We start from the raw sequence: 26,727 nt of genomic DNA, 5'->3' as shown, positions 1-26,727 counted from the left end.
GGCCCGTCATTACTAATTACTTTAACCTTAAAAATAAATTAAAAACTTAATATTATTTAAATTATTATATATCTAATTTTTAAAATTATTTATTTTTTAATATTTATTTTAAATTTTGTAATATAATTAATTAAAAAAATTACAAATTACTTTAACCTTAAAATTATTTTTACACTACTTTTTTTAAATAATAAAAAAAAAACCATTCCGGACCGAACAACTAATTGGGCCCAAACAGACCCGTGAAATATCAGCCTTTCGATCTTGGATCACTGGCCCATTCCCCCACGATTTATTAATCGACCTTATTGGGTTATCGCCTCCAGTGACTCGTTCCGATTAGGAGTCCCCGAGAAACCCACATGGAGGCAGCGACGGAGGCTCCCCAAGAGCCGTCTGATAACCCTAACGATGTCTTGTTCGGCGGGACCTCGACGGAAACTGACCCCGTGCTCTCTCCAATCCACCCACAGAACCACATCGACAGTCTCCAGAATTCGACGGAGAACAACTCTCCACCACCCAATACGACAGTCGAAGGCGGAGGCCCCGTTTCTGACTCCCAGGAAGATGATTCCTCCGACCCCGTACCGGAGGACCCGCTTGACGAGCATCCTCAAAATCCTGACCCCACGGAACCAGGCCCTCCGGCCAGGAAACGGCGCAAGAGAAAGCGCCTCTTCACGGAAATCAACGGCAATCCTTCGTTGTCCAAAAACCGGCGACACCGAGTTTCCGGCGTCGCAAAAGAAATAGACACGGAGGCGTGGATCGCGATTTCAGTAGGATTTCCTATCGACTCACTCACCGAGGAAGAGATCGAAGCAAACGTTGTGTCCACAATAGGAGGCACCGAGCAAACCAACTACATCGTCGTGCGTAACCACATTCTCGCGCGGTGGAGGTCCAATGTGTCCGTTTGGTTAACCCGTGATCACGTGCTCGAGTCAATTCGTGCCGAGCACAAAACACTTGTAGACTCTGCATACAACTTTCTAGTTGAGCATGGTTACATTAACTTCGGTTTGGCACCGACTATCAAGGAAGCAAAATTGAGGTCGTTCGATGGGGTTGAGAGGGCAAATGTGGTGGTGGTCGGTGCAGGTCTTGCCGGTTTAGTGGCTGCCAGACAGTTGGTGTCAATGGGGTTTAAGGTTGTCGTATTGGAAGGTAGGTCCCGCCCCGGCGGACGCGTCAAGACGAGGAAGATGAAGGGTGATGGAGTGGTGGCTGCAGCGGATGTTGGCGGAAGCGTTCTCACTGGAATAAATGGAAACCCACTGGGTGTTCTCGCGAGGCAATTGGGGTTACCTTTACATAAGGTGAGAGATATTTGCCCCTTGTACTTACCTGATGGGAAATCTGTTGATGCTGATACTGATTCTAGAGTAGAAGCTTTGTTTAACAAGTTGCTGGACAGAGTTTGTAAGCTTAGGCAAGCAATGATAGAGGAAGTTAAATCCGTAGATATTCCATTAGGGATTGCACTTGAAGCTTTTAGAAACGTTCATAGGGTTGCTGAGGATCCACAAGAGCGAATGCTCTTGGATTGGCATCTTGCAAATTTAGAGTATGCCAATGCTTCTCTGATGTCTAATTTATCCATGGCTTATTGGGACCAGGATGATCCTTTCGAGATGGGTGGTGATCATTGTTTTATTCCCGGTGGGAATGAGAGGTTTGTTCGAGCACTTGCTGAGGACCTCCCAATATTTTATGGAAGAACAGTGGAGAGTATTAGGTATGGGGTTGATGGGGTTATGGTTTATGCGGGTGGGCAGGAGATTCGTGGGGATATGGTTCTGTGTACAGTGCCTTTAGGCGTGCTTAAGAAGGGAACAATTGAATTTGTTCCCGAGCTTCCCCAGAGGAAGAAAGATGCAATTCAGAGGTTAGGATTTGGATTGCTAAATAAGGTTGCAATGTTGTTTCCGCATAACTTTTGGGGCCGAGAGCTTGACACATTTGGTCATCTAACAGAAGATTCAAGTACTCGAGGTGAATTCTTTTTGTTTTATAGCTACTCTTCTGTGTCAGGGGGGCCACTTCTTGTTGCACTTGTTGCTGGAGATGCTGCAAGGAAGTTTGAGCTGATGTCTCCAGTGGAATCTGTAAAGAAGGTACTTGAAATATTGCGGGGGATTTATCACCCCAAAGGGATTGTTGTTCCAGACCCAGTTCAGGCACTTTGTAGTCGTTGGGGGAAGGATCAGTTCTCGTATGGATCTTACTCTTACGTTTCAGTTGGGTCTTCGGGGGATGATTATGATATTCTTGCTGAGAGTGTTGGAGATGGAAGAGTATTCTTTGCAGGTGAGGCAACTAACAAACAATATCCAGCTACAATGCATGGAGCTTTCTTAAGTGGGATGAGAGAGGCTGCCAACATGTTAAGAATGGCAAAGAGGAGGTCATTGGATCTGGCTAACAAATTAAATAATGATAATGAGGAAAACGATGATTTGAATGAACTATTTGAGACACCTGACTTGACATTTGGGAGTTTCTCTTCTTTGTTTGATCCCAGATCAAACGAACTTGACTCTCTCGCTTTGTTGAGGGTAAAATATCATGGGACATCTGACTCGATCTGTCTTTATGGTTTGATATCAAGGAAACAGGCCGTTGAACTTAGTATGTTGGATGAAGATGCAAGCAGAATGAAAACCTTACATCTCGACTTTGGGGTAAAGTTGGTTGGGAGGAAAGGATTATCTGAAGCTGGGGAGAGTCTCGTCGCTAGTGTTAGAGCTGCTAAATTGAATCAGCAGCTTTTTGAGCAATAGATGTGACTAACAAAATTGGTTGGTAACATTCTTTTTACTTTGTTTCCATATTGGACTCTTGATTGTTTAGATTTTAGAGAACATAGTTGATAGATGGAATAGTGACTCATTCCTAGTACCTTCACAATCAAGGACTAGATTAATGGACATGATCTATTCAATTGCCTAATGTGTTTTTGTACATTCTTTGGTGGAAATGCTGGATTGACATTGCAACTCGAATTTCTTTCAATTAATTAACTTTCTTATTGTTGTTATTTTTGCTTTGTTTTTTAACTCATGTCCATCATAAGGGAAACATGTGATTTTCTTGCATTAAAAAACTTGAAAACTTAGGGTTATTCAATTCTTGAAAGGAATGGCTTCTACTGCAAAGTGATTGAAAGCGTGAAAGTAAGTGGAAAAGATGAATGATGCATCTGCCAACCGGGTATGTATGTTTATCATATTCATCTGCTACTCGTGTGCATGGGAGTTCTGCTGTTTCTCATATTTCTTATCACGCAGCATGTTCATTTTTGTAGATGATTATTGCCGGATCAATGAAGTGGTGGCTCTTACCAACTTCCTTCGCCTCCCATTGCGGTGAAGCTTTTGGGCTCGTAGAGCTCAGGGAAGTATTAACTTGTTTTTTGCTATCCAAACTCCTCTCTTCAGTAACCCGAGTTAATTTTTCTAGCCGGACACGATTGAGGGACTTCTTTCGTTTATATAGAGCATAAAAGGAAAGTATATAATAATTGAATCAGGCGCAGGGTGGTGGCAAATTATAAGCCATCTACGATTTGTTGCGCGCAGATGCGCGATGCATTTAGGGTGGTAATTTAGGTTGAAGGTGAGTTTTACCAACTTCGAAACGTCAAATTAAGTTGGTCTAAATCTAAATTTCATTCGGAATAGTATTTCTTGTATTTAGAGTGGTTAAGCATGCTCATCGACGTTCAAAAACTGTGAAATATATCTTCTATGTAATATAAGATTCGAGCTAAGAGTAAGGTAATTCCGTCAGGAGCCCCAAGTACTGGCTTGCGACTTCCGAGGTAGTCTGGAGTAAATTTGAAGGATCGTCTTATTCGGCAGAGGCTATCCACTGAACCAACCAGTCCAATTGGTCGTAAATGGACAAGTTTGTATTTATCTCAAAGATTTCAAATCATGGTCCACACACCGTAGAATTGGGCCATCAATAATTATTTGACTTTATATTATAATTATCTTTATAATTAAAATTAACATTAAAGAGCATTGATAGCCTTATCTCCCACTAATAAAATAAAATAAACCCCCTGTCCGTCCGTCCGTCCTTGGCCATTTTCTTCCGCTTAATCAATCATGTATTCGTGAAATTCATTTGCTTTGATTAGCCTCAGAAAAGAAGCACGACCCCACGGCTTTTTCCTTGTTGATCACGACTGCCTTCGAATCAAACACGTCACGTGGACTCACACGTGCAATTCCCACATGCCTTCCTATACTATATATTGTGTATTGTATGTACGTACGTACGTATGGGGAAGTGGATTAGCAACACCAAACCGACCACCTGTTCCGCTCCCTCCTCCCGAGTAACGTCTCTCCAGATATTGACAACGCCCAATTTGAAGTTTAACCAAAATCATCAAATACCACCCCGCTAAAAGAAAAGAACGTGGCCCCCACTCAATAACACACATGGGGCCCTTACACCGACCCTAGCGTATTTATACTCTCGAGGCCGACATTGCTCGGTCCCACCAACAATATCTCACCACTCCCCTTCTCACACGTGTCGCCTATTTTCACGCTTCCAGCGTGTCTCCTCTTGCTTTCTTTCTTTCTTTCTTTTGTTTATTTTCTCCTTTTGACTGTTACTTTCCTGGCGCGCTCAAAAACACTCGCTCCATCTCCTCTAGGACGCGTGTCCTCTTATGAGAGCGAGTAGAGTCCGAAGAGAGTACGATTCTTTTTATTTATTAGTTACGTACGTCGGTTACAGAAATGGAGATGGAGATGGGGAGACACACCCAATTACCTCCCCCTCTCTCGCGTCAGAACCGCGTTGCATGAATCATCATTCTCCCTTTGGGAACGCTATAAAATGCCCCACCCTCCATTACCTCAACATCATCATCACTGCCCAAGTAAACATACCCAAATAGCATCCAATACACATACCCTCCCCGCCCATCACTACTGTGATTATCTTTTTCTCTCTGTTTTTCTGCTTTCTTGTTAATAGCTAATTAGACGCTTTCTCTGGTGATTGATCTTCGTTCGGAGTTTTTGTTGGAGTTGTCTGATCAGTATGGCTGAACACCACGAGAGCGAGACCAAAGTTGTCGTTGAGGAGGCAGAAGTGGAGGCCAAGGATCGGGGATTGTTCGATTTCTTAAAGAAGAAGGATGAAGACGAGAGGCCTCAAGAGGAGGTGATCGTCACTGAGTTCGAGAAGGTTCAGGTCTCTGAACCCGAGCCCAAGATCGAGGAGCCCCCTAAGGAAGAAGAGGAGAAGAAGCATTCTCTCTTAGAGAAGCTTCACCGATCTGACAGCAGCTCCAGCTCCGTAAGTTCCATTTATATATTTTCTATGTTGTAGTTATATTATAATATTGGAAGATTTTTTAAATCAGCATGACTCTGCTTGCGGTGTCACGGAAACTTATAAGTGTTCATAGTCGCGATCCGTAGAATTAATGTATTAGCGGTTGATCTGAGACCTTGTACGATTAATTGAATGGTAAGTACGCTTCTAATGGCTTTCCAAATTTTGCAGTCCAGCGATGAGGAAGAAGGTGAAGGAGAGGAGAAGAAGAAAAAAAAGAAGAAGGGTCTGAAAGAGAAGATCAAGGAAAAGATCTCAGGAGAAAAGGAAGAAGAGAAGAAAGAAGAGGACACCACAATCCCTGTTGAGAAAGTTGAGGAGCCCGCTGCCCATCCTGAAGAGAAGAAAGGATTCCTTGAGAAGATCAAGGAAAAACTTCCAGGCCAGCACAAGAAATCTGAAGAGCCGGCCTCCCCTCCTCCTCCGGCAGAGAGTGCAGCCCCCGAGCCTGAGAAGAAGGGCATCTTAGAGAAACTCAAGGAGAAGCTTCCTGGGTATCACTCCAAGACTGAGGAAGCTGACAAGGAGAAGAAAGAGACGTCAGATTAAGAATTACAAGATCTCATGTTACTTTTTGAGTTATGATCGTTGTGTGGTTTATTTAGTGTTCAATTTTTTTTTTTTTTTTTTTTCTGTTTCCTTCCTTGTGGGATTTTCAGGTTCATATATAAGCATTATATACAGAGATGCTTGATATACGTGCTTATATATAGGCTTGTTTACTGAATTACTATGCATGTTTTGGGGGAAGAAGGTCAATCATCCTCTGCTTCTATGATTCGAAAAGTGTTATCAAGAGATTTCTTTGCTTGTAAATCTGAAGCTATGATTTCTAACTTCATGCTTTCTTTCTTCAGCCTGCGAGTGATTATACTTTCTGGCCCCATATCGACCCTCTCTGTTGACACTCGATTAGGGGCGAATGTTCATGATTTTGATTTATTAACAATAAAATAATTTGTGATTTATATAATCATTACAAAAAATATTTATTATTATATATTATTAATTAGAATAATAATTTGTTTTTCAGGTCTCAAATCAATTTTAAAAAAGTTAGGTTCGATTATTTGGATAATAATATATTCATTTAAAATATCATTATAAACTACTTAATTATGATTTTTTTATAATAATAGATTCCATTATAAACATATTACTAAATTATTTTAACTTATATATTATTCTATATTAATTATGATTATTTAAATAATAATAATTATCGTAATAAAAAATTAATAACATATTCTGCATATTCTGATTCAAACATATTCTGCAAGATTAAATTTGAATATGATTTAATTAGAAACTTATATTTTAATGATTAAATATATTCGCTAATAACTTTATGAGTGTGATTAACAAAAAATTTAATTAAATTAAAATTTAAATTGTGTAATAGTATCTTTTTAATATAATATATAATTAGGTGTGATAATTTTAAAATTACGTGAAATAAATAATAATAATAATAATAAAGTAAATATCGCATATACTTAATTGGCCACTTAAGCATATAATATATGATTGGATGTGATAACTTTAAAATTACGTAAAATAAATAATAATAATAAAGTAAATATCGCATATGCTTGATTGGCCGCTTAAGCAACATAATAACACATGCCAATCGATAAAAGCACGCCTTGTCAACCTTCACATTCGCGGAGCAAACTAAGAATATCTCATCTCATTGGCAACCCAACAAAAATCCTTCTCATATTTTCTTAAATATTTTACACAACAATGCAATTTCGATTCTCTTCACCACTAAATACTAAGAAATCATTGTCTAGTAAAATCCAACAATGAGTATCTACTTTTTTAAGTCTATGAACCAACTCCATATATGCTATATATATATGTATGTTATATGGGCTAGATGAAATGGTGTGACTAAGCAAAAATGTGGAGAAGTGGCGTGCTTATAGCTTTTGGGTTTATAGTTGGTCTGATTATAAGATTCACAAATGGAGAGCACTTGATTGGATTGGGAAGCTATGATATGACTGGTCCAGCCGCTGGGGTAAACATGATGGGTTATGCCAATATGGAACAGGTCACCGCCGGTGTCCATTTCCGGCTTAGAGCCAGGACTTTCATTGTGGTCGACGGCATCCAAGGTCCTAGATTTGCTTTTGTTAACCTTGATGCTGGCATGGCTTCACAGCTTGTCACAATTAAAGTGCTTGAGAAACTCAAATCAAGGTACAACTACAATACAAATAAATAGTCAGAACTAGCTAACTCATCTTATTATTACTTGGGTTTTTTTTGAAAAAAAAAAAAAAAATTAATAGGCCATGTTTATGGAATCTTGTATTTGAAAATTAATTGAAGGTATGGGAATTTGTATACTGAGAAAAATGTGGCTATAAGCGGCATCCACACTCATGCTGGTCCTGGAGGTTACTTGCAGTACTTGGTTTATTCTATAACCTCTCTTGGCTTTGTCAAACAATCATTTGATGCAATTGTGACGGCTATTGAGCAGAGTATTATTCAGGCTCATAACAATCTCAAGCCCGGTTCAGTTTTCATCAACTCAGGTATGATTTAATTCCGATATCTATTGGGTTTCTTCTTCGTTTTTCTGGCGCTGTCATGTTATAGTAATCTGCAGGGGATGTGGAAAATGCGGGGATAAACAGGAGTCCCAGTGCGTATCTCCTTAACCCAGCAGAAGAAAGAGCGAGATATAAATTCAATGTGGATAAAGAAATGACCCTTTTGAAATTTGTCGATGGTGCAACCCAGAAGAGTATAGGAGCTTTTAGTTGGTATGCAACGCATGGGACCTCCATGAGCAGAGACAACAAGCTTATCAGTGGAGACAATAAGGGTGCAGCTGCTAGATTCTTCGAGGACTGGTTTGCTTCCATCAACAACTCTGCATCTCCACCAGTCGGTGACGCATCTGCTCAAGGTTAGTTATCGATCAGAAACAGAGTTAATTGGGAGCTTAATAAAATTTTAGTCTCTACTCATTTTATTGTGTCTATCACACATGGGAATGTTGATAGAGAAAGCGAAAGCAATCAAAGCAACAGGAGGACAACCGTGTGGTAAAACTACAAGCCAAAGCTTTAAGGTGAGAAAGAATGGCGAAGGGTCAAGATTTGTAGGAGCATTTTGCCAATCAAATGTTGGAGATGTAACACCAAATGTGCTCGGAGCATTTTGCACAGATAGCGGGAAACCCTGTGATTTTAATCACTCTTCCTGTCATGGCAATGACCAGCTTTGCGTTGGCCGAGGACCTGGGTATTTATAGTCATTCCACACAGAACTTTTGTCAAACACATAACGGGTTTTGCTACGTTAATTGGATCATGATCTTTCTTTTGACAGATACCCAGATGAAATATTGAGCACAAAAATCATTGGGGAGAGGCAATTTCAAAAGGCTGTTGATTTATTCAACTCTGCTACTAAGGAATTGAGCGGCAAAATCGATTTTCGCCATGTATATCTAAACTTCACCGATATTGAAGTGGATAAAGATGGAAATACCAAAGCCAAGACTTGTCCTGCAGCTCTTGGTCCAGGTTTCGCCGCCGGGACTACTGATGGGCCTGGTGCCTTCGGGTTTCAACAAGGCGACACAGAGGTGAATACCAAATTTCATTCCTCGTAGACCCATTTGCTTAATTTTTTGAAAATACTAATACGTTTATATGACTTCAAGATCAATGAGCTATGGAGAAAAGTGAGGGACTTGTTGAAAGAACCCAGCCAATATCAAGTGGACTGCCAAAAGCCCAAGACCGTTTTGCTTGACACTGGCGAAATGTTTGTTCCTTACGCATGGGCGGTAAGGAATGCTACAAAAACTTCTCCAAAACAAGATTATCTTTTAATTTCTAACTGTAATCTTTGTTGATGCAGCCAGCAGTTCTTCCAATCCAAATACTGAGGCTGGGAAAACTGATCATATTGTGTGTCCCAGGAGGTTTTCTTTCTTTTCTCCCTTATAATAAATTGATTTCCCATTCTGATAATTTCTTATATACATAAAAACAATTCATTTTCTCAGTTCATTAACAAATCAAATCCTCAATACACAGAAGAATGTTAATCCATGCATGATAGTAATATGTAACATTAGTTGCATGTTTTTGTGACTACCAAGCTCTAAAAGAATGGGTTTGTTGAGACTTGCAGAGTTTACAACAATGGCTGGTCGGAGACTGAGGGACGCAGTTAAGCAGACACTGATCAGTAATGGAGAAGGAGAATTTGATGATGAGACTCGCGTTGTAATAGCTGGCCTTACAAACACTTATTCACAGTATATAGCCACTGTTGAAGAATACACACAACAGAGATACGAGGTAATTAAAACATGCATCATACTACAATCCCCATTAAAAACAAGAAGTTTTAAACTGTTGGTAGTTAAAAATCACAATCAATTTTGCAGGCTGCTTCAACACTCTATGGACCACATACACTATCTGCATACATTCAAGAATTTAGTAAACTAGCAAAAGCAATGGCACAAGGAACCACCATTGAAACAGGCATCTCGCCACCCGACCTTTCATCAGTCCAACTGAGCCTCTTACCTGAACCCTCTGGAGACTCACCTCCACCGGGCAAAAAATTTGGTGACATCAAACAAGATGTGAGTTCTGGTTCGTTCAAGAAAGGAGACATAGTAAGCGCTACATTTTGGAGCGCTAATCCCAGATACGATCTGTTAACAGAAGGAACATTTGCGGTGGTAGAGAAGCTTCAAGATCTTCGTTGGATTCCAGTCTATGACGATGATGATTTTGACTTATATTTCAAATGGGGATTAGATAACGCTACATTTTTTGGCTTAGCAACAATTGAATGGCAAGTGACGGAGGAGGCTACTTCTGGGCTTTATCGTCTTAGACACTTTGGTTCATCCAAGAAAACGAACTCCTCTCCCATCAAATACTTTACTGGCACATCCAGTGCCTTCACAGTGTCATAGTTACATTTGGAGCTTGTTTTATTAGGAAAAGAGTGCAAAAATTTTCAACTTTACTTGAACATTCAAATCATTAGATAATGTCATAGATGATATTGACAATAAACAAACATGAGTTATAACTCTTTGAAAAAAGAAAATTGTTACTGCAATAAAAATAACTTATAATAACGAATATTTTTAACCATAGATGAGATTAGTTACTTAAGCTAAACATATACGGATTCAACTGTTGTAGACGAATGTTTATACTGCTGGAATCTGCATTCACTTACGAATTAAACTATAAATCTCATAAGATAGCCCATTAAACCAAAGCCCCCTTTGTCTCTTCCATAGAAATTCAAATGTAATTCTAGTTCTTCTCTTTGTTTCTTCACTTAAAAGTTCAAACAGCCTCGTATCATTAACAGATGTCCATTGAATAAAACCCATTAAACCAAAGCCAATATAACATAAAACAAAAATACCCTTTGTCTCTTCCAAGAATTCAAACATAATATCTGAGTTTTCTCTTTGTTCTTTCAATGGAGATTCAGATAGCTGCTTCTTTGTTATTATTCTTCGAGCTACAAATGCGCAGGCCTCCACCATTGAAATAACATCTCTTTCTTTTCTTCTTTTTTTTTTTTCTATCTTTTGCTTCGAGCTTCTTCTTATCCTGAGCTATGTTGAATTCTTTAGTTTTATGTAATCTTGTTTATTCTTATTCTTTAAGATTATCCGCTCACAGCCATGCCTCTTGTTGCTACGTTTTTTGTCAATTCAACTTGACATTTTATTTGAAATTTTTGGAGACTTTTCCACTTCGAGTAAAACTTTTATAATATAAAACGAGATATCAAAATGCAGTTCATTCAAGAAAAGTGGTATACCCAGTGCTACATATTGGAATACTAGCTCAATATGTAACTTAATACAGAAACCATGTTTTTCATTGTGCATGAGCTTCAAGGCAATCAGATTTTAGTGGCACTGGTGATGGCGGTTTTCACTTTTATTTACGGAAGAGAATAGATAACACTATATTGTATGGCTTAACAACCATTAAATAGTAAGTGGCTAAAGAGACTACCTTCAGGGATTATTGGCTTAGACATTTTGCCTCATTTTAGAAACCGCAAGGATGAGTTTTTAAACATCTTGTGTATCCAAAATATCATAGCTATAAAGTAGACAATTAAACGCAAGGAGCTTGTTTTATTGCCAATAATATAAAACCATCATTCTTTTCAATCCAACATTCAAATAAATAGTGTTCGGGCTTATTTATCCATCCAAATTACACATCGGATGCACTCGCCTTTAAGCAGCAAATCAAATGCTTTGTTGATCTCTTCGAACTTAACCTCATGTGTAACGAACTCATCAAGATGCAGTTCCTGAAATGATTTTCATAAAAACTGTCAATAGGATTTAATGTATGTATAAAAGAAAGTGATCAAGTGAAAGAATGTTACCTTGTTCAAGTAATGATTGATAAGAACCGGAATATCTGATTTCGCTTTGATTCCTCCATACAGACATGCTGTTATGGTTTTTGTGCTTTGAAGAAACTCCATGGAGTTGAACTTCAACTCCGAGTCTGGCTTATCCAATCCCACCATAATTGTCTTTCCCCAACCCTGATCTTCCACAAAGATTACATGATAGATTATTATTAGCTTACCACATGAATTACAATCATTCTCATACGAGTCATGAATTAAATTTTCCAGGTTACACAATAAAACTAGAGTGATAGTCTGAGAGAGACCTTTCTAGAACTAGCATATGCTTCTTGCACCAACGATGCTCTACCAACGCATTCAAAGCAGTAATCAGCACCTCCACCGGTCATCTCTTGGATCACCTACGTACTCGACAAAAGAAATGAGAAAGGTTATTAATGATTTGATTCATGAAGGTCTATACTATATGCTTTATCACAAGTTATTTGAAACATTATGTTTACTAAGACATTTCTCAACCATCTTGTTATACTCTATTCAAGAAATAAAGAGAAATGCAGGAGGAATACTCACCTGGCTTACGGACTTATCTCCACAGTCCTTTGGATTTACAAATTCAGTAATACCAAACTTTTTGCCTACATGAAATACAAATATAAAATCAACCGAAAATAAGTATCATGTGTTTTTTAACGTCTGGGGGAATAGAAAAGTAATTTCGAGCACATATATATATATATATATATGTTAACTGACCAACTTCAAATTTTTCTGGGTTCACATCGACACCTATTATTTTGGTAGCACCGCAGAGTCGTCCTCCCTCAGCAACCTAAAATACCACCATAGAGGAAAGTAATTTACATATTTTATACACAATAATATTACACATGAAAGTACATAATAAGAAGTAAAACAATTTAAATAATAAAGAAGAATTGCAAGAGAATACCGCTAGTCCAACTGCTCCTAACCCAAATATAGCAATGGTTGATCCTGCCTCCACTTTTGCTGTTTTCCAAGCAGCACCAATCCCTGAAACACAACATTTTATTGGTTATTGACTACTAGTTTAGTAGCTAGCTAAGTAAGTGTAATGTTGACATATAAATCTTTGATAGATTTACCTGTCGAAACTCCACAACCAAGGAGACATGCTAAATTTGGAGGGATAACAGGGTCAATCTTTGTTACATGGGCAATGTCTACAACAGTGTACTCGCTAAAACTCGACACATTTGAGAAGTGAAATAAAGGTTGTCCATCAAGATCTGAGAATCTACTTGTTTCATATCTAGGCATCCAAGGAGTGGTTTTGAAAGGAACACCTGAACAAAGATTACTTTTATCTGATTTACAATCCATGCAATTCTCACAATTTGGTATAAATACTGGGATAACAGTATCTCCTTCCACCACTTCATTTACATATTCTCCAACGCTCTCCACAATCCTGAAACATGATCAAGGAAGCTTTATTTCCAACACTTTAAGAATTACATATATATATATATATATATGAGAAACCTCTGATGAAAAAGTTATGAGAATTAAAAAAAGAACATATAATAGATAATCTTTAATTTTTACGTAAAAAATCATTATTGAAAAAATACTGCATAACTAAACAAGACAAAGAAATATGAAAATCAGATTTTCTTCATTATGTATTCGTACTTTTTTAATGACAAAGATAGACTTTAATTTTTGTTACATATATATATATGTGTGTATATTTAAACATAATGTAAACTAAACACAAAAAAGAAAAAAGGATGTAAACGACAATGTAACTCACCCGATAGCTTCATGGCCGAAGATCGTTGGAAAGTAACTGGCCTTTAAACACATAATACAAGCGCAAACAAATATAAATTGATAAGTTAATTCTTCAGTCCAGATTATATATATATATATGACTTACGTATATATGTATAGACAAACCATATATGTATATTAGAGAAAGAGATTTAGCGAGACCTTCATCCTCCAAAAGCTTATGTCACTCAAGCAAAGAGAGGTGCAAATTATCTTGATCCGAACCTCGTGAGGACTAGGCGGAGCTACCATGATCTCCTCCATGATTAGAGGCGTCCCTGCTTCGCGACATACAGCAGCTACAGTTTGTTCATGCAAAGTGAACAAATAAATCCTCTCAAATTAAATCATCAAAAAGAGAATAGGAAACTAGTAGAATAAACTAATGAAACTTAGATCATTACCTCTGCATCGAATTGGTTTCCCAGCGGTTTTGTTTCCAGAATCCATGAGGAAAGCAGATGAAAAAACTCACTAGTACAAAGTATGATGAATATGGTTGATGGGGGTTGCTGGCGAAAGACAAAGGAGCCATAGTATTTATAATTAAACTAAATATGCTTCCTCACGAGCTACCATAAATGACTGCTAATTCTAGGGTGAATAATGTATTTAATCTTGGCCTTTTGAATTTGAAAACTTATTGACTGCTAATTCTAGGGTGAATAATGAATCAATGATCATAACTCTCTGTCAGTCCCTAGTGGATAAATTTACTTGTAATTAATTAATTCTCATTTGATGCGTTGATTTTAGACTATTATAAATTCAATATGAATAAATGAACATAACTCATTTGACTTTTTGAATTCGAAAATTTATTAATGGTCAATTAAATTTCATTTGATACATTGATTTTAGAGTATTATAAATTTAATATCAATAAATGATTGTAATTCACTGTCCTTAAATAGATAATGTAGTAATCTTTGACTTTTTGAATTTGAAAATTTATTGGTGGTTAATTGACTCTGATTTGATACACTGATTTTAGAGTATTATAAATTTAGTATCAATAAATAATGAAACTCATGTCAGTCCCTAAATAGATGATATAATAATCTTGACTTTTTGAGTTTAAAAATTTATCGATGATTAATTGACTATCATATAATACTCTGATTTTAGAGTATTATAAATTCAGTATCAATAAATGATTGTAACTCACTGTAAGTCCCTAGGTGAATACCGTTGTAATTTTGACTTTTTGAATTTGAAAATTTATTGGTAGTTAGTTGACTCTCATTTGATATATTAATTTTAGAGTATTATAAATTCAGTCTCAATAAATTAACATAACCGGCTACCTGTTCCTATGTGGATAATGTAGTAATCTTAACCTTTTGAATTTGTAAATTTACTGATGGTTAGTTAACTTTTATTTGATACATTAATTTTAGAGTATTATAAATTCAGTCTCAAAAAATCATCATAACTGCTTACTAATCCCCATATAAATAATAGAGTAATTTTAACCTTATGAATTTAGAAATTTATTGTGGTTAGTTGACTCTCATTTAGTACATTAATTTTATAGTATTATAAATTTTGTCTCAATAAATTACCATAACTGGTTACTAGTCCTTAGGTGGATAATATAATAATATTGACCTTTTAAATTTAGAAATTTATTAGTAGTTAATTGACTCTCATTTGAAACATCGATTTTAAAGTATTATATATTCAGTCTTAATAAACTAATATAATTGGCCGCTAGTCCCTAGGTGTATACTGTAGTAATCTTAACGTTTTGAATTTGTAAATTTATTAGTGTTTAATTGACTCTCATTTGATACTTTGATTTTCGAGTATTATAAATTCAGTCTCAATAAATTATCATAATTGTCTTCTAGATCATAGGTAGATAATGTAATAATCTTTACCTTTTGAATTTAGAAACTGATTCTCATTTGATACATTAATTTGAAGTATTATAAATTCAGTCTCAAGAAATTATCATAATTGTCTGCTAGTTCATAGATGGATAATATAGTAATCTTGACCTTTTGAATTTGGAAATTTATTAGTATATAGTTGACTCTCATTTGATACATTAATTTAGAGTTTTATAAATTCAGTATCAATGATTCCTATATGGATAATGTAGTAATTTGACCTTTTGAATTTAAAAATTTATTGGTAGTTAGTTGACTGTCATTTTATACATTAATTTCAGAGTATTATAAATTCAGTCTCAATAAACTAACATAAGCGGCTGCTAGTCTGTAGGTGAATAATATAATAATCTTAGCCTTGTAATATTGAGAAATACATCATCTATATTGAGATATATATTTAAATATATTTGAAAATTTATTGATAGTTAGTTGGTTCTCATTGGACACATTATTTAGACTATTACAAATTCAATCTCATAAGTTATCATAACTGTCCGCTAGTTTTCAGGTGGATAATATAATAGTCTTTATCTTATGATATCGAGAAATATATCATTTATATTGACTTATATATTTAGATATATTTAAAAATTTATTAGTTATTAATCGACTCTCATTTGACATATTGATTTTATTCTATTACATATTCAATTTATAAAAAGTGACAAAATTGATTTGTAGCTTTAAAAACCACACTATTGCTTAGTCTATAAATTAATAAACCAAAAACTCAACATTACATTCAACACTTCAGGAATCTCATTACCACTCGTGATAAGATGGAAAGCATATGAGTATACGAATTCAATTAAGTCATGAAATAAAGTCAAATTCTTTCTTTCTTTTTTTCCCTTCACCTACAAAGGGAAAAAAATGGCCTATTACTCGTATTTAAGTCAATGTCTCCAAATGAAGGTAGATGTAAAACTCTTTATGTAAACGAATTGACTTATCCCGTAAAATGTGAATACATTGCTTCAAAGGGTCATGCAAGAATTTTCTTTCCTATAGATATATTACATATTGATATCTTATTTTCTATAAAGAAGAGTCCTAATATCATCAATCATAATCATATATTATGTACAAAATTCTATACGAACAAAATTAGTGTAACCATATTAATAGAAGTGTCTAACTACATTTTTATCTTCAATTTAAATTTTTTAAGGTTAACAAAGGCTTTGGTTTCTCATATTAGCCAAATAATTAGAGGAAAATATCCTAATTAACAATAAATGTCAAATTTATCGAATCCCAAATAAAAAATTTAAATGATCAAATTATAATAAAAAAAATATTAAATATCAAATTATAATAAATGTCAAATTTTAATGATTAATTCATTAATTTACTCTAAATTTTTTAAATAACTTCTAAAAAAATTGACTTTACAACGATAAAAATAGAGTATCGTATCAACTTCTTTACAAGAGAATTATTTTTATTGAATAAAATCATCATCAATTCCATCAAATTAATGTAAAAACATAATTATGTGATATAATAAGTGTATAAATAAATACCAATAGTTATGTTTGAGTCGGCCACTTCCCATCAAATTTTTCCATCCATAGAACACAACGAGTGCACTTTCCTTCACTAAGCAAATCAAAGGCTTTGTTGATATCTTCGAATTTCATCTCCCGTGTAATGAAATTTTCAAGTTCCAATTCCTAAAAGAATTACCAAAAATCATATCAACAAATAATTACATATGTTAGATAATTAATTGAATTGAAATCGAAGAAATTAGTACGTATAAAGTAGCATCATAAGACTATTCTAAAAACATACGCTACATTTAGAATATAAAAGAATTTCTTAATATATATTTTTTTCTATACTGGTATATATTTATATATAAAGAAGACACCAAAATGTTTTCAATAAAAAAAAGAAACTAAAACGTTACCTTATTCAAATAACGATTTAGAAGAATGTGAATATCGTATTTAACTTTGATACCTCCAAACAAAGACCTAATTAGTTTTTTTCCATCCCGTATAAGTTCGTAAAAGTTTAAGATCAATTGTGACCCCGATTTATCTACACCTACTACAATTGTCTTTCAACAATCTTGAATTACAAAAATTTTAAGATAATTATTAAAAATATTCTTACTATTAATAGTTAGAATATTTTTAAATCAATTTTTAGACGTTAAGATTAAATTTCTTTCAATTCTAATAAAATATATGTTATTTATATTTAAACTAGAAAATTTTCAATAAATATCTCATATAAATATGTTATTTTATACAAACACATATACTAACAAGCGTATTATGAACAAATCATATAATACCCAAAAATAAATAAATTTCAATAAATATCTCATATAAATATATTATTTTAAGCATATACATATACTTGCAAGTTTATCATGAACAAATCACAGAATACAAGGAAATAAACATCATGATATCACCAGCTAGTCATCCTGTAGAATTGAAAATTTATGGATTAGCAATTATGTAAAGTTAGTTTCATGCATTTAACTGTTGCCTCAGCATTATACAGTGTTTTACCTTCAAAGCTTTAACTATACATGCTTATAAACCTTACCATGACATGTATATGTAAGTTCGTGCCACCAATATGCATATAAAGTGCTGTATAAAATTTTGGGAAACGTATGTAATTTTCATATATAATCACAGTTATAGCCTAAAATATCATTGAAGTAAGAGTAATATAACACACCAGCAAATTCAGAGAAGTAAAAAAAACCTTTTTGCAGCAAGCATATGCTTCGTGCACCAAGGTAAAGCAGCAGTCTGCACCACGATCACCAGTCATATCCAAGATTACCTATTCAACCACATTAAACAAGCTAGTTAGTTCTTTAAACTTGTTTTTACCATTACAAAAATTTCTATCTTTTATGATGTATATGGATATAACTTTAATATTTATCATATAAAACCTCTTTCAGTGGCTTATCCCCACAATCTTTAGCATTCACAAATTCTGTAATCCCAAACTTTTTTCCTACATGGTTCAGAAATCAAACACATCAGCGTAGAAATCATAAAACCCATGTCGGCCATTACTTCTTGAAAACATTAACTCACCAATTTCGTGTTTTTCTGGATTCATATCAACGCCTGTAAACCTCGTAGCACCACGTAGTCGTGCTCCCTTTGCAACCTAGAAATTACCTCTCATAACGTAAAACTTTTTTTATCGTATCACATGCAAGTGTGGAATTTTGAAGAAATATATACATGAATTGTTTGTAATTGTTCAAAAAGAAAATTTTGCTAGACAATACCGCTAGTCCAATTGACCCGAGCCCGAATATAACCACAGTTGATCCCGCCTTCGCCTTTGCTGCTTTCCAAGCTGCACCTACCCCTATTATACATATATAAATTTAGTCGTAGTTTTTTGTTTACTTAAGCAGACTTTCAGAAGATGATAATATTAAATGTCAGTACCTCTTGAAACCCCACAACTGAAAAGATATGCTAAGCTTGGAGGAATTACATCTTCACTATCTGGGTTTTATCTGTTACAGTATATTCACTAAAAACTTGATACATTAAGGAAGTGAAACAAAGTCTCTCCTTTGAGGTCTGTAAACCTACAAGATTCATATCCAGGCATCCAAGGAGAAATTCTAAATGGGAATTTAAAGACAAACATTGTTTTTCTTTAATATGCAGTTTTCACATCCTCCACAAGCAGATATGAATACTGGGATAACAGTATCTCCTTCAGCCACCTCATTTACATGGTCTCCAACACTGTCCACAACCCTACAACACATTTAATTCATAGTAAATTCAAGTACGTTGATGTTAGACTAATGGAGAAATAATATTAATAATGATATTGAAAATTCCAAGTTTATTTGAGAATACACGATGAACATAAGACAAGTACGAGTGCAAAATCTTATTATTTTAACTAATAATTTATACATCATTTAATTTGTTAAGAAAAAAATTATAGAAGACCGACGTAGAGAGTACCAAATTGAGGAACTTAAAAAGAGAAAACGCCTAAGGTGTTTTCTAAGACACTAAAGAACATTATAACAAAATTTTATGGTGGACCACGATAATGGAGGGTTCAAGGCAAATATCACACTTATCATCTCCCATTAACACTCATTTCTTGTCTCTAACATTAGATTTTTTAGTGAAGAGTTTTCTTTTTTTGAATGTTTAAATATCTACTATAATATAGTAATGTTAAAGTTGCTCGCCCGATAGCTTCGTGGCCCAGAATTCTTGGAAAGCAAGCAGGAGGAATCTTCAACCGGGTATCACACAGACAAGAAGCAAACGAACAAAAGCAACTCTTTTAAGTCCATAACAATACACTGTACATAATAGATATAAAATTATTCTTTTTCAAAGAAGAAGAAAAGAGAAAGAGATGGAAAGAGGACCGTCAACTTCCAAAAGGTAAGATCGGTGTGGCAGAGAGCGGTGCAGATGATCCGAATCCGGACCTCACGAGGACTTGGTGGAGCCACCACGATGTCCTCTATGACCAGAGGCTCCCTTGCTTCCCGACAAACCGCAGCTGCATGTAGTCGGAAAGCCAAAGTTTTGACCTTTTAAAATCAATAAACCTACGAGGCAACAAATTCAGACCAGACCATACCTTTGCATCGTATCGGCTTCCCTGATGTTTCCCTCGGGTCCATGATGAAAACCAGGTATACCGAAGCTGTTAATATATTATGTAGAGATGGATTTGATCAGCGTGAGTGGTGGAAGATAAACAAGATCGTCCCAGAATCTATAGATGCACGGTTTCTTTTCTAGTCAGAAGAGTCTGAGTGCATTGGGAATCAACCAATTATGGGTTTTTTGTTATTACCGAATACTATTTTCTTAATTCATACGTATATATCTGTTTGTAATAAATGCCTTCACATTAATCATCTTAAGATAGTTGATTAATAAGTTGATATCGCGTTGTATAGATTACGCTACAGTTCCAGCTTTTCCCATACCTGGACTGAACCTAGACAACCTTTGTACAAGCAGTTAATACGGTGTAATCTAACCAGATAAATGCAAAGTAATTAAGGAATCAGAATACTGGCAATGCTGCGGATTATTTACCCAAATGAGCAGATTAAAGCATTTGTAGAAACCTATATTTGTTATAAATATATGATAATTTCTAAAATGGTAAATTTGGGTAATAAAATCATATAAGCACAATTAAGGGAAGTGCAAATGAGGAATCGATTCAAGATCTTATCAGAAAAAAGACTTCACAAGCTGATAACACCAAGAATATAACACAAGCTTAGATTCTTAAGTGTAGTTTCATAATTCTGCCTCCTTGACATTTTTAAAGCTAACTTTATAGCTCATTCTAGCCTTCATCAAGGTGTTAGACATAACCGTTCAATCAAAAATAACACGAATCCAAACAAAGGGTTCGAGGTAAATCAAGCTCGAGCCAATTAACGATTGTGTAGGGTACCGGACCGACAACATTCGGTCGATATTCTTTAGCACCTCAACTCAAGAAAATCGTTGTAAAAAAATAAATAAATAAAAGTTCTAAAATCAAACAAAAATGATATAAAAATATTATGCTGCAAGAATAAGCATAAATATATGTGATTTATTTTTTAATTTTTTTTCTTAATATAAATTCATACATTTTATTGAAATTAAAAATAATAAATTCTCCTGATAAGCACAAATAAAACATAATAGTTTAATATTTAAACTCATATCTTTATTAAGATATGTAGAAAGTAACAAATGGTTGATAAGAATAAATTTTTTATAATTTTTCATCCAAAAAAAAAAAACAAAAATTAATTAATATTATAACAAAGGCGCAACACGAAGATCTCGTCCAATGTGCTCAGAGAATCTCGCTCGCTGCAGGTGGAGAAGGTGAAGGTGAAGGTTTAAAAGCAATTGCTACGGAGACTTCTGTAATTGCCTCCTTCTCTTTTTGTAGGTTTCCATTAATACTGCAGCTCGGTGTCCGAAGATCATCTTCAGATTTGCTTTTGTAAGTTAACGAGCCACACAGTAGTACTCAGACTGCTTCAAATCTTAGTTATTAAGAATTTACTTGATTTTTTTCTTAAACAAGGACAAGATAAAATGGTTATTTTATTTGAATTAACAACGTTTATGGCAGTTGATCCATTTTGTAGGCATCCTCAAGTGGGCTGAAGCAAACAAAATCATAAGATTAATTTCTCGGGGGCTCGCGGATCGGCCCGGCCATCACCGATGCTTATTTTAGTACCATATCCGGATAAATATAAGCAGAGTAATGTTTGACAGCTTTGCTGTTTGGTGTACCATATATATATATATATATATATATATATATATGGACCCCCTCTCCACTCCCCTCTTACGCCCTCACCTGCTTTCAGTCGTTCTTGGCTTCTAGTAATATTCTTCGATTAATCTAGATTCATTTCCCGTCTTCTTTCGTCATGGATTCCGGCAATCTCTCAAGCAAAACCGCAGGCAAACCCATTCGATGTAAAGGTAAGTTCACCTTATCCCGTCGATTTATCTCAAAAATGCTCTCTCTCGTTTTTTACCTCTTGAATCCAGAGCCATGGAATTTGACCAAGTTTAATTTTCATTTCGCCGTGAACAAACTGTAGCCGCCGTTTGTCGCAAAGCAGGGGAGCCTCTGGTCATCGAGGAAATCATCGTGGCTCCGCCGAGTCCTCATGAGGTTCGCCTCCGGATCATCTGCACCACTCTCTGCCACAGCGATCTCACCTTTTGGAAACTGACGGTCTTCTCTCTCTCTTTTTATCTCTTCATTATTTCTTTATCTGTTTATATACGTGCATATATTACATATACATATATATATATATATATATAGAGAGAGAGAGAGAGAGAATGAGTTGTATGATCTGGATTGAAGAGTTATTATTTTCTGCGGGATCCATGATTTGCAGGTTCCTCCTGCTTACTTTCCACGAATTCTGGGCCATGAAGCTATCGGGTAAAAGCCAGTCCCTTCCATTCTTCTTTTCCGCTACATGTGTTCTAAATTGTTAAAACGTATTCTCAAACAAAACTTGTTATTAAAAATTATTAATACTATTTAATTTACTTAATTATGTTCTATAATCAGTACTAAATTTTAAATAATTATCATAATTATTTAAATAATATTAAATACTTTGTAATTTTATAATCGTTGCAATTATTGGTAATATATTTATTTCGATTTAATGTGTTTATTTAATGAAAATATTAATTTTTTTTTTTTTAAAGCATTCCAAGTGATACACCTTGCAAGATATGAACAAAGAGGGCAAGATATTAATGTTAAAATTTATTTTCTACAACAATCTCGTTTTCATTAATGGATTTGCTGAAGAATCCCTCCAAGAATCGCCTGACGCCATTAAGATAAAGACCCATCTTGATTTTTTCTTTCAATTTAATGTAGTTCGTCTATCCTTTTCTCTCCCTCTCTCTCTCTCTCTCTCTCTCTCTCTCTATATATATATATATATATATATATATATATGACAGATCTGTTTACAGTATGAAATGACAAATTAAATATTAATTAAATTATTAAATAGTCCTGCATGCCTGCAGTATGCATATCTGTAGGATTTGAATCAAGGCAATTGTTATTTTTATCTTCTTCCTGGTGGAGTTTTCTTTTGTCTCGAGCTTACTGGTATACTCCCCAATAGATGTTGTAATTATGTTATAATTAGTGATATAATTGTTAGTGTTATTCTTCGTTACTTGAGGGTTAAATATGTTTCAGGGTTGTGGAGAGTGTGGGAGACAACGTAGATGAAGTGGCAGAGGGAGATACTGTCATTCCAATATTCATCTCTGATTGTGGAGAATGTGAAGATTGCACGTCAAAGAAAAGTAATCTTTGTTCTAAATTCCCTTTTGAAGTGTCTCCTTGGATGCCTAGATACGACTCCACTAGGTTTACAGATCTCGAAGGAGATGTTTTGTTTCACTTTCTCAATGTGTCGAGTTTTAGTGAGTATACTGTGGTAGACAAAACTCACGTCGTAAAGATTGATCCCACCATCCCTCCAAACAGAGCATGTCTTCTTAGTTGTGGAGTTTCTACTGGTAAACCATTAAGTTTATCATCTCTAAAAATTTTATATAATTTACTAGTAAGTACTGATAAATAAATATGTACATATACATATATATGTGTGTAAAATTTGAGATGATATAGGGGTTGGTGCGGCTCTGAGAACAGCAGATGTTGAGGCAGGATCAACTGTTGTTATTTTTGGATTAGGGTCAATTGGATTAGCGGTATTGTATCGTACTAATTTCTTTCCAAAAATTCATATTCATCGTGATATATTGAAATGCTTTTTATGTTGTGAGAGAGTTTTTCAGGTTGCAGAAGGAGCACGTTTATCTGGTGCTACGAGAATAATAGGTGTTGATGTAAATCCAGAAAAATTTGAAACTGGTGACTTGACTTCGTTTTCTCTTTGTGACTTTTTTTTTTTCTTTGTTTTTTTTTTGGTCTTGATGATATCTACTGCTCAATTTTGCTGACATTCTTCATCTTTCACTTCCTGCAGGAAAAATATTTGGGGTTACAGAATTTATCAATGCTAGTGATTGTAGAGATAAGTCTGTGAAAGAGGTTTTTTCTCTACTGTTATATTGGCATTAAATTGTATGTCATTAAGTGATTAAAAAAAAAAAATTGTATGATTGAAAAGAATTTTTGGTTTTGGTTTGTTGACTTGAGTAGGTGATCATGGAGATGACTGGTGGTCAAGGTGCAGATTATTGCTTTGAATGTGTTGGCTTGGCATCTTTGGTACATGAAGCATTTGCTTGCTCCAGAAAGGTCTATCTAATGCATTCTTTGTGTGCATATGGGTATCATAAATAATGCTGGATTCATCTATCTTAGACATATTAGGATGCGGGTTGAATCAATTTACACGATGCATGTTATTAGAAGATGAATTTATAGTCGTGTAGCACTCCCGATCTTTTAAGATAAGATTGTGGAATACAAACAACTACGAGTAACTAACGTGAAATTAATTTTAATTACTTCCTTAAAAGATAAATTTTCTTAAGTCTAACTCGTGATATAATTAGTGTTTGTGTTGTGAAATGGGCAATTAAAATTCTCTTTGTGTCATAGTTGAGAGTTAGACTAGAAACATAAGAAAGAATGTAAAGGGAGAAAAAAACCAAAAGAGGTAATTGAAATTTCTCTTATCTTATTTTGATGATTAAAGAACAAATGAATAACAAATCCAACACGTGGTCTTAGGCCTTAGAGTCAAATCTTGCTTTCAATTCGGAATAGAGAGATACAATTGTAATTTTTTCAAATTAACAGGTATAATCTTAATTAGTCTTAAAATTCAAAGTAGTCAATAATGTGTGTTTTCTCTTGTGAAATATTAAGAATAATTGTAATATTTGGGTGAGTTGTAAAATTTTCAACTATTGGATAATGATAATTGTCATGTAAGCATGTGGTATAACATGTTCAATTTTTTTTTTCTCTGTTTATCATTTTTTATTTTCTTTACATTAGTGATCTTCTAGTTTATTCAACTTTCTATCCGATTGAATAGTTAATAAGATCATCGTATCTATATTTAAGTGTATATGTGATGTTTTAAGTAAAATAATGACAGTTGTTTATCATAAATTTTTATGATTCAGGGTTGGGGAAAGACAATTGTAGTGGGTGTGGATAAACCCGGGTCACAGTTAAGCTTAAGCTCTTATGATGTTCTTCATTATGGGAAAACCTTAACAGGATCTTTATTTGGAGGTCTTAAACCTAAATATGATATTCCTATTCTTCTAAACCGTTATGTAAATAAGGTAATTTTTTTTTTCAATTCTTGAGTTTTTTATTTATTTTTGTTTTCTCTCGTTGATAAAATAACATATCTTCATTAACTAACAAATTTAGATTTATTCAGTATACAAAGATATTCTATTTTTTTCCTTTACACTACACATATGTTTATACATAAAAGTATGTATGTTAGTATTTGAAGTTGACACTTAAAAAATAATAAAAATAATTTTTAAAAAATATAAAAAATAATATTACTAAAATTTACTATTATTTTTAATTTTTTTAAAGAATTGTCAGTTACAAAATCGACACTGCAATATGTATATAAACTTTAAACATTAAAAGATTTATTATGTACTAATTATAATATATATTATTAATATAGTGACAAATTATTTTTAATTTAAATTAAATAGTGAGAGTAATTAACTGAATGATACGTTGTGATGACGATTATCTATATAAATATGTATTAATTATATTTTGGTGGTTATTTTAGGAGTTACAACTTGACAAGTTCGTTACACACGAGATGAAATTTGAAGATATCAACAAAGCATTTGATTTGCTTATTGAAGGAAAGTGTATTCGATGTGTGCTTTGGATGGAGAAAAGTTGATAGAACTATTACAATTAGCACATGTTTAAGAGTTTGAAATAAACCACGTGGGTTTCACATGTTGAATTCTCTTTCTTGTTATAATTGACGACTTAAAATAATATGATAAATATCTTATTTGCCACATTTGGGGTACAAAAATTATCATCATAATATTTTCTTTATTCATTTTAATTAAGTATACAAATTTTTTTTTGTGTGTATTATTATCGAGTGATAAAATTATATATAGCAATTAAAAATGCTTATATGTAATTTTAGATAATCATTGCACGAATGGTTAATATTGAAAGTGAATATGAAGATCAAGTTGATACTGGTTACTAAAAGTTATTTGATGAGTAGAAATAACTTATCAGACTTCAAAATTAAATATATACTGTAAATATAAAATGAAACTAATCGAATGTAAATTTAGATAATCTTTACATATTTAGTATCGACGTACGTGAAATAATAAGTATTTGAAAATTTATAAATATTGAACTATAGCAATTAAATAGAAAAAGTGTCGAAAAGAAAAAAAAAAAAGTAAAATTAGGAAAAAGGTTAAGATGATTATGAAAAAGGAAACTTATATTGTAATAATATAATCAAAGATCCTAAAATAATAATTTTTGATTAATTTCACATTATTGCATTATACAGTTAGTTTACCTAAACGTACACATTATACTTTGACTTACTTTCTTACATAATTTTTTATAATTTTACTTTCAACGACTAGTTTAATCAAATAAAAAATTATAATTTTTAAAATAACAATTTTTATACAGCTATTTCTATTAAACACGT

General features: G+C 34.0%; 5 protein-coding genes and 1 pseudogene across 8 annotated transcripts; 4 read left to right on the top strand and 2 right to left on the bottom strand.

The window, feature by feature from the left end:
* The first annotated feature begins 313 nt into the window (after positions 1-313).
* LDL1 (LSD1-like 1) lies at positions 314-5,168 on the top strand. 2 transcript variants are annotated; one of them, XM_022047121.2, is made up of 3 exons: positions 314-2,804; positions 3,143-3,216; positions 3,311-5,168. In XM_022047121.2, the coding sequence occupies exon 1, from the start codon at positions 363-365 to the stop codon at positions 2,784-2,786; it is 2,424 nt and encodes an 807-aa protein (XP_021902813.1). In that variant the 5' UTR covers positions 314-362; the 3' UTR covers positions 2,787-2,804; positions 3,143-3,216; positions 3,311-5,168. The 2 variants fall into 2 exon arrangements, with proteins under 2 accessions (XP_021902813.1, XP_088065505.1); XM_088209379.1 differs by having other exon boundaries at positions 3,123-3,216.
* Positions 5,071-6,183, top strand: LOC110818105 (uncharacterized). The gene is made up of 2 exons (XM_088209398.1): positions 5,071-5,328; positions 5,539-6,183. Exons 1-2 carry the CDS (start codon positions 5,071-5,073, stop codon positions 5,914-5,916), a joined length of 636 nt encoding a protein of 211 aa, XP_088065524.1. The 3' UTR covers positions 5,917-6,183.
* Positions 6,184-6,988: 805 nt separating this feature from the next.
* LOC110818106 (neutral ceramidase 2-like) lies at positions 6,989-10,563 on the top strand. The gene is made up of 9 exons (XM_022046866.2): positions 6,989-7,575; positions 7,708-7,916; positions 7,991-8,293; positions 8,391-8,631; positions 8,719-8,977; positions 9,056-9,181; positions 9,256-9,319; positions 9,532-9,701; positions 9,791-10,563. The coding sequence occupies exons 1-9, from the start codon at positions 7,274-7,276 to the stop codon at positions 10,331-10,333; spliced, it is 2,217 nt and encodes a 738-aa protein (XP_021902558.2). The 5' UTR covers positions 6,989-7,273; the 3' UTR covers positions 10,334-10,563.
* A 935-nt stretch (positions 10,564-11,498) lies between these two features.
* LOC110818205 (alcohol dehydrogenase-like 7) lies at positions 11,499-14,138 on the bottom strand. Its single transcript, XM_022046983.2, has 10 exons — positions 14,004-14,138; positions 13,762-13,898; positions 13,580-13,620; positions 12,909-13,234; positions 12,734-12,816; positions 12,538-12,613; positions 12,355-12,419; positions 12,087-12,182; positions 11,791-11,955; positions 11,499-11,712 (listed from the first exon to the last, which is right to left on the bottom strand). Exons 1-10 carry the CDS (start codon positions 14,047-14,049, stop codon positions 11,596-11,598), a joined length of 1,152 nt encoding a protein of 383 aa, XP_021902675.1. The 5' UTR covers positions 14,050-14,138; the 3' UTR covers positions 11,499-11,595.
* Positions 14,139-16,920: 2,782 nt separating this feature from the next.
* Positions 16,921-19,272, bottom strand: LOC110818107 (alcohol dehydrogenase-like 7; annotated as a pseudogene). Its single transcript, XR_015819992.1, has 6 exons — positions 18,941-19,272; positions 18,775-18,857; positions 18,575-18,650; positions 18,427-18,491; positions 18,231-18,311; positions 16,921-17,173 (listed from the first exon to the last, which is right to left on the bottom strand). The product of XR_015819992.1 is annotated as an alcohol dehydrogenase-like 7 (transcript).
* A 2,084-nt stretch (positions 19,273-21,356) lies between these two features.
* LOC110818168 (alcohol dehydrogenase-like 7) lies at positions 21,357-26,056 on the top strand. 2 transcript variants are annotated; one of them, XM_022046935.2, is made up of 12 exons: positions 21,357-21,500; positions 21,633-21,767; positions 21,916-21,994; positions 22,117-22,253; positions 22,423-22,469; positions 23,256-23,581; positions 23,694-23,776; positions 23,864-23,939; positions 24,055-24,119; positions 24,231-24,329; positions 25,169-25,333; positions 25,813-26,056. In XM_022046935.2, exons 3-12 carry the CDS (start codon positions 21,940-21,942, stop codon positions 25,930-25,932), a joined length of 1,173 nt encoding a protein of 390 aa, XP_021902627.1. In that variant the 5' UTR covers positions 21,357-21,500; positions 21,633-21,767; positions 21,916-21,939; the 3' UTR covers positions 25,933-26,056. The 2 variants fall into 2 exon arrangements, with proteins under 2 accessions (XP_021902627.1, XP_088065500.1); XM_088209374.1 differs by lacking the exons at positions 21,357-21,500; positions 21,633-21,767; positions 21,916-21,994; positions 22,117-22,253; positions 22,423-22,469 and adding an exon at positions 23,052-23,162.
* The last annotated feature ends 671 nt before the right edge of the window (positions 26,057-26,727 follow it).

Source organism: Carica papaya, chromosome 1, assembly GCF_054855325.1.
Source record: "Carica papaya isolate Zhongbai chromosome 1, ASM5485532v1, whole genome shotgun sequence".
In the NCBI taxonomy this organism is placed as follows: domain Eukaryota; kingdom Viridiplantae; phylum Streptophyta; class Magnoliopsida; order Brassicales; family Caricaceae; genus Carica; species Carica papaya.
Note: the sequence above shows the minus strand (reverse complement) of the source record. Positions and strands in the feature narration are given on the sequence as shown.

What these genes read in the sequence shown, in the direction of transcription:
- LOC110818205 (XM_022046983.2), bottom strand. Translation starts at nt 14,049, where the DNA reads ATGGATTCTGGAAACAAAACCGCTGGGAAACCAATTCGATGCAGAG. An exon ending in GAAACCAATTCGATGCAGAG is followed by an intron (nt 13,899 to 14,003) that starts GTAATGATCTAA and finishes AACAAACTGTAG; the next exon opens with CTGCTGTATGTCGCGAAGCA. An exon ending in TAAGCTTTTGGAGGATGAAG is followed by an intron (nt 13,621 to 13,761) that starts GTCTCGCTAAAT and finishes ATGTGTTTAAAG; the next exon opens with GCCAGTTACTTTCCAACGAT.
- LOC110818106 (XM_022046866.2), top strand. Translation starts at nt 7,274, where the DNA reads ATGTGGAGAAGTGGCGTGCTTATAGCTTTTGGGTTTATAGTTGGTCTG. An exon ending in TGCGTTGGCCGAGGACCTGG is followed by an intron (nt 8,632 to 8,718) that starts GTATTTATAGTC and finishes TTCTTTTGACAG; the next exon opens with ATACCCAGATGAAATATTGA. An exon ending in TTGTTCCTTACGCATGGGCG is followed by an intron (nt 9,182 to 9,255) that starts GTAAGGAATGCT and finishes TTGTTGATGCAG; the next exon opens with CCAGCAGTTCTTCCAATCCA.
- LOC110818105 (XM_088209398.1), top strand. Translation starts at nt 5,071, where the DNA reads ATGGCTGAACACCACGAGAGCGAGACCAAAGTTGTCGTTGAGGAGGCA. An exon ending in CTGACAGCAGCTCCAGCTCC is followed by an intron (nt 5,329 to 5,538) that starts GTAAGTTCCATT and finishes CAAATTTTGCAG; the next exon opens with TCCAGCGATGAGGAAGAAGG.
- LOC110818168 (XM_022046935.2), top strand. Translation starts at nt 21,940, where the DNA reads ATGGATTCCGGCAATCTCTCAAGCAAAACCGCAGGCAAACCCATTCGA. An exon ending in TCCAGAAAAATTTGAAACTG is followed by an intron (nt 23,940 to 24,054) that starts GTGACTTGACTT and finishes CACTTCCTGCAG; the next exon opens with GAAAAATATTTGGGGTTACA. An exon ending in CATTTGCTTGCTCCAGAAAG is followed by an intron (nt 24,330 to 25,168) that starts GTCTATCTAATG and finishes TTTATGATTCAG; the next exon opens with GGTTGGGGAAAGACAATTGT.
- LDL1 (XM_022047121.2), top strand. Translation starts at nt 363, where the DNA reads ATGGAGGCAGCGACGGAGGCTCCCCAAGAGCCGTCTGATAACCCTAAC.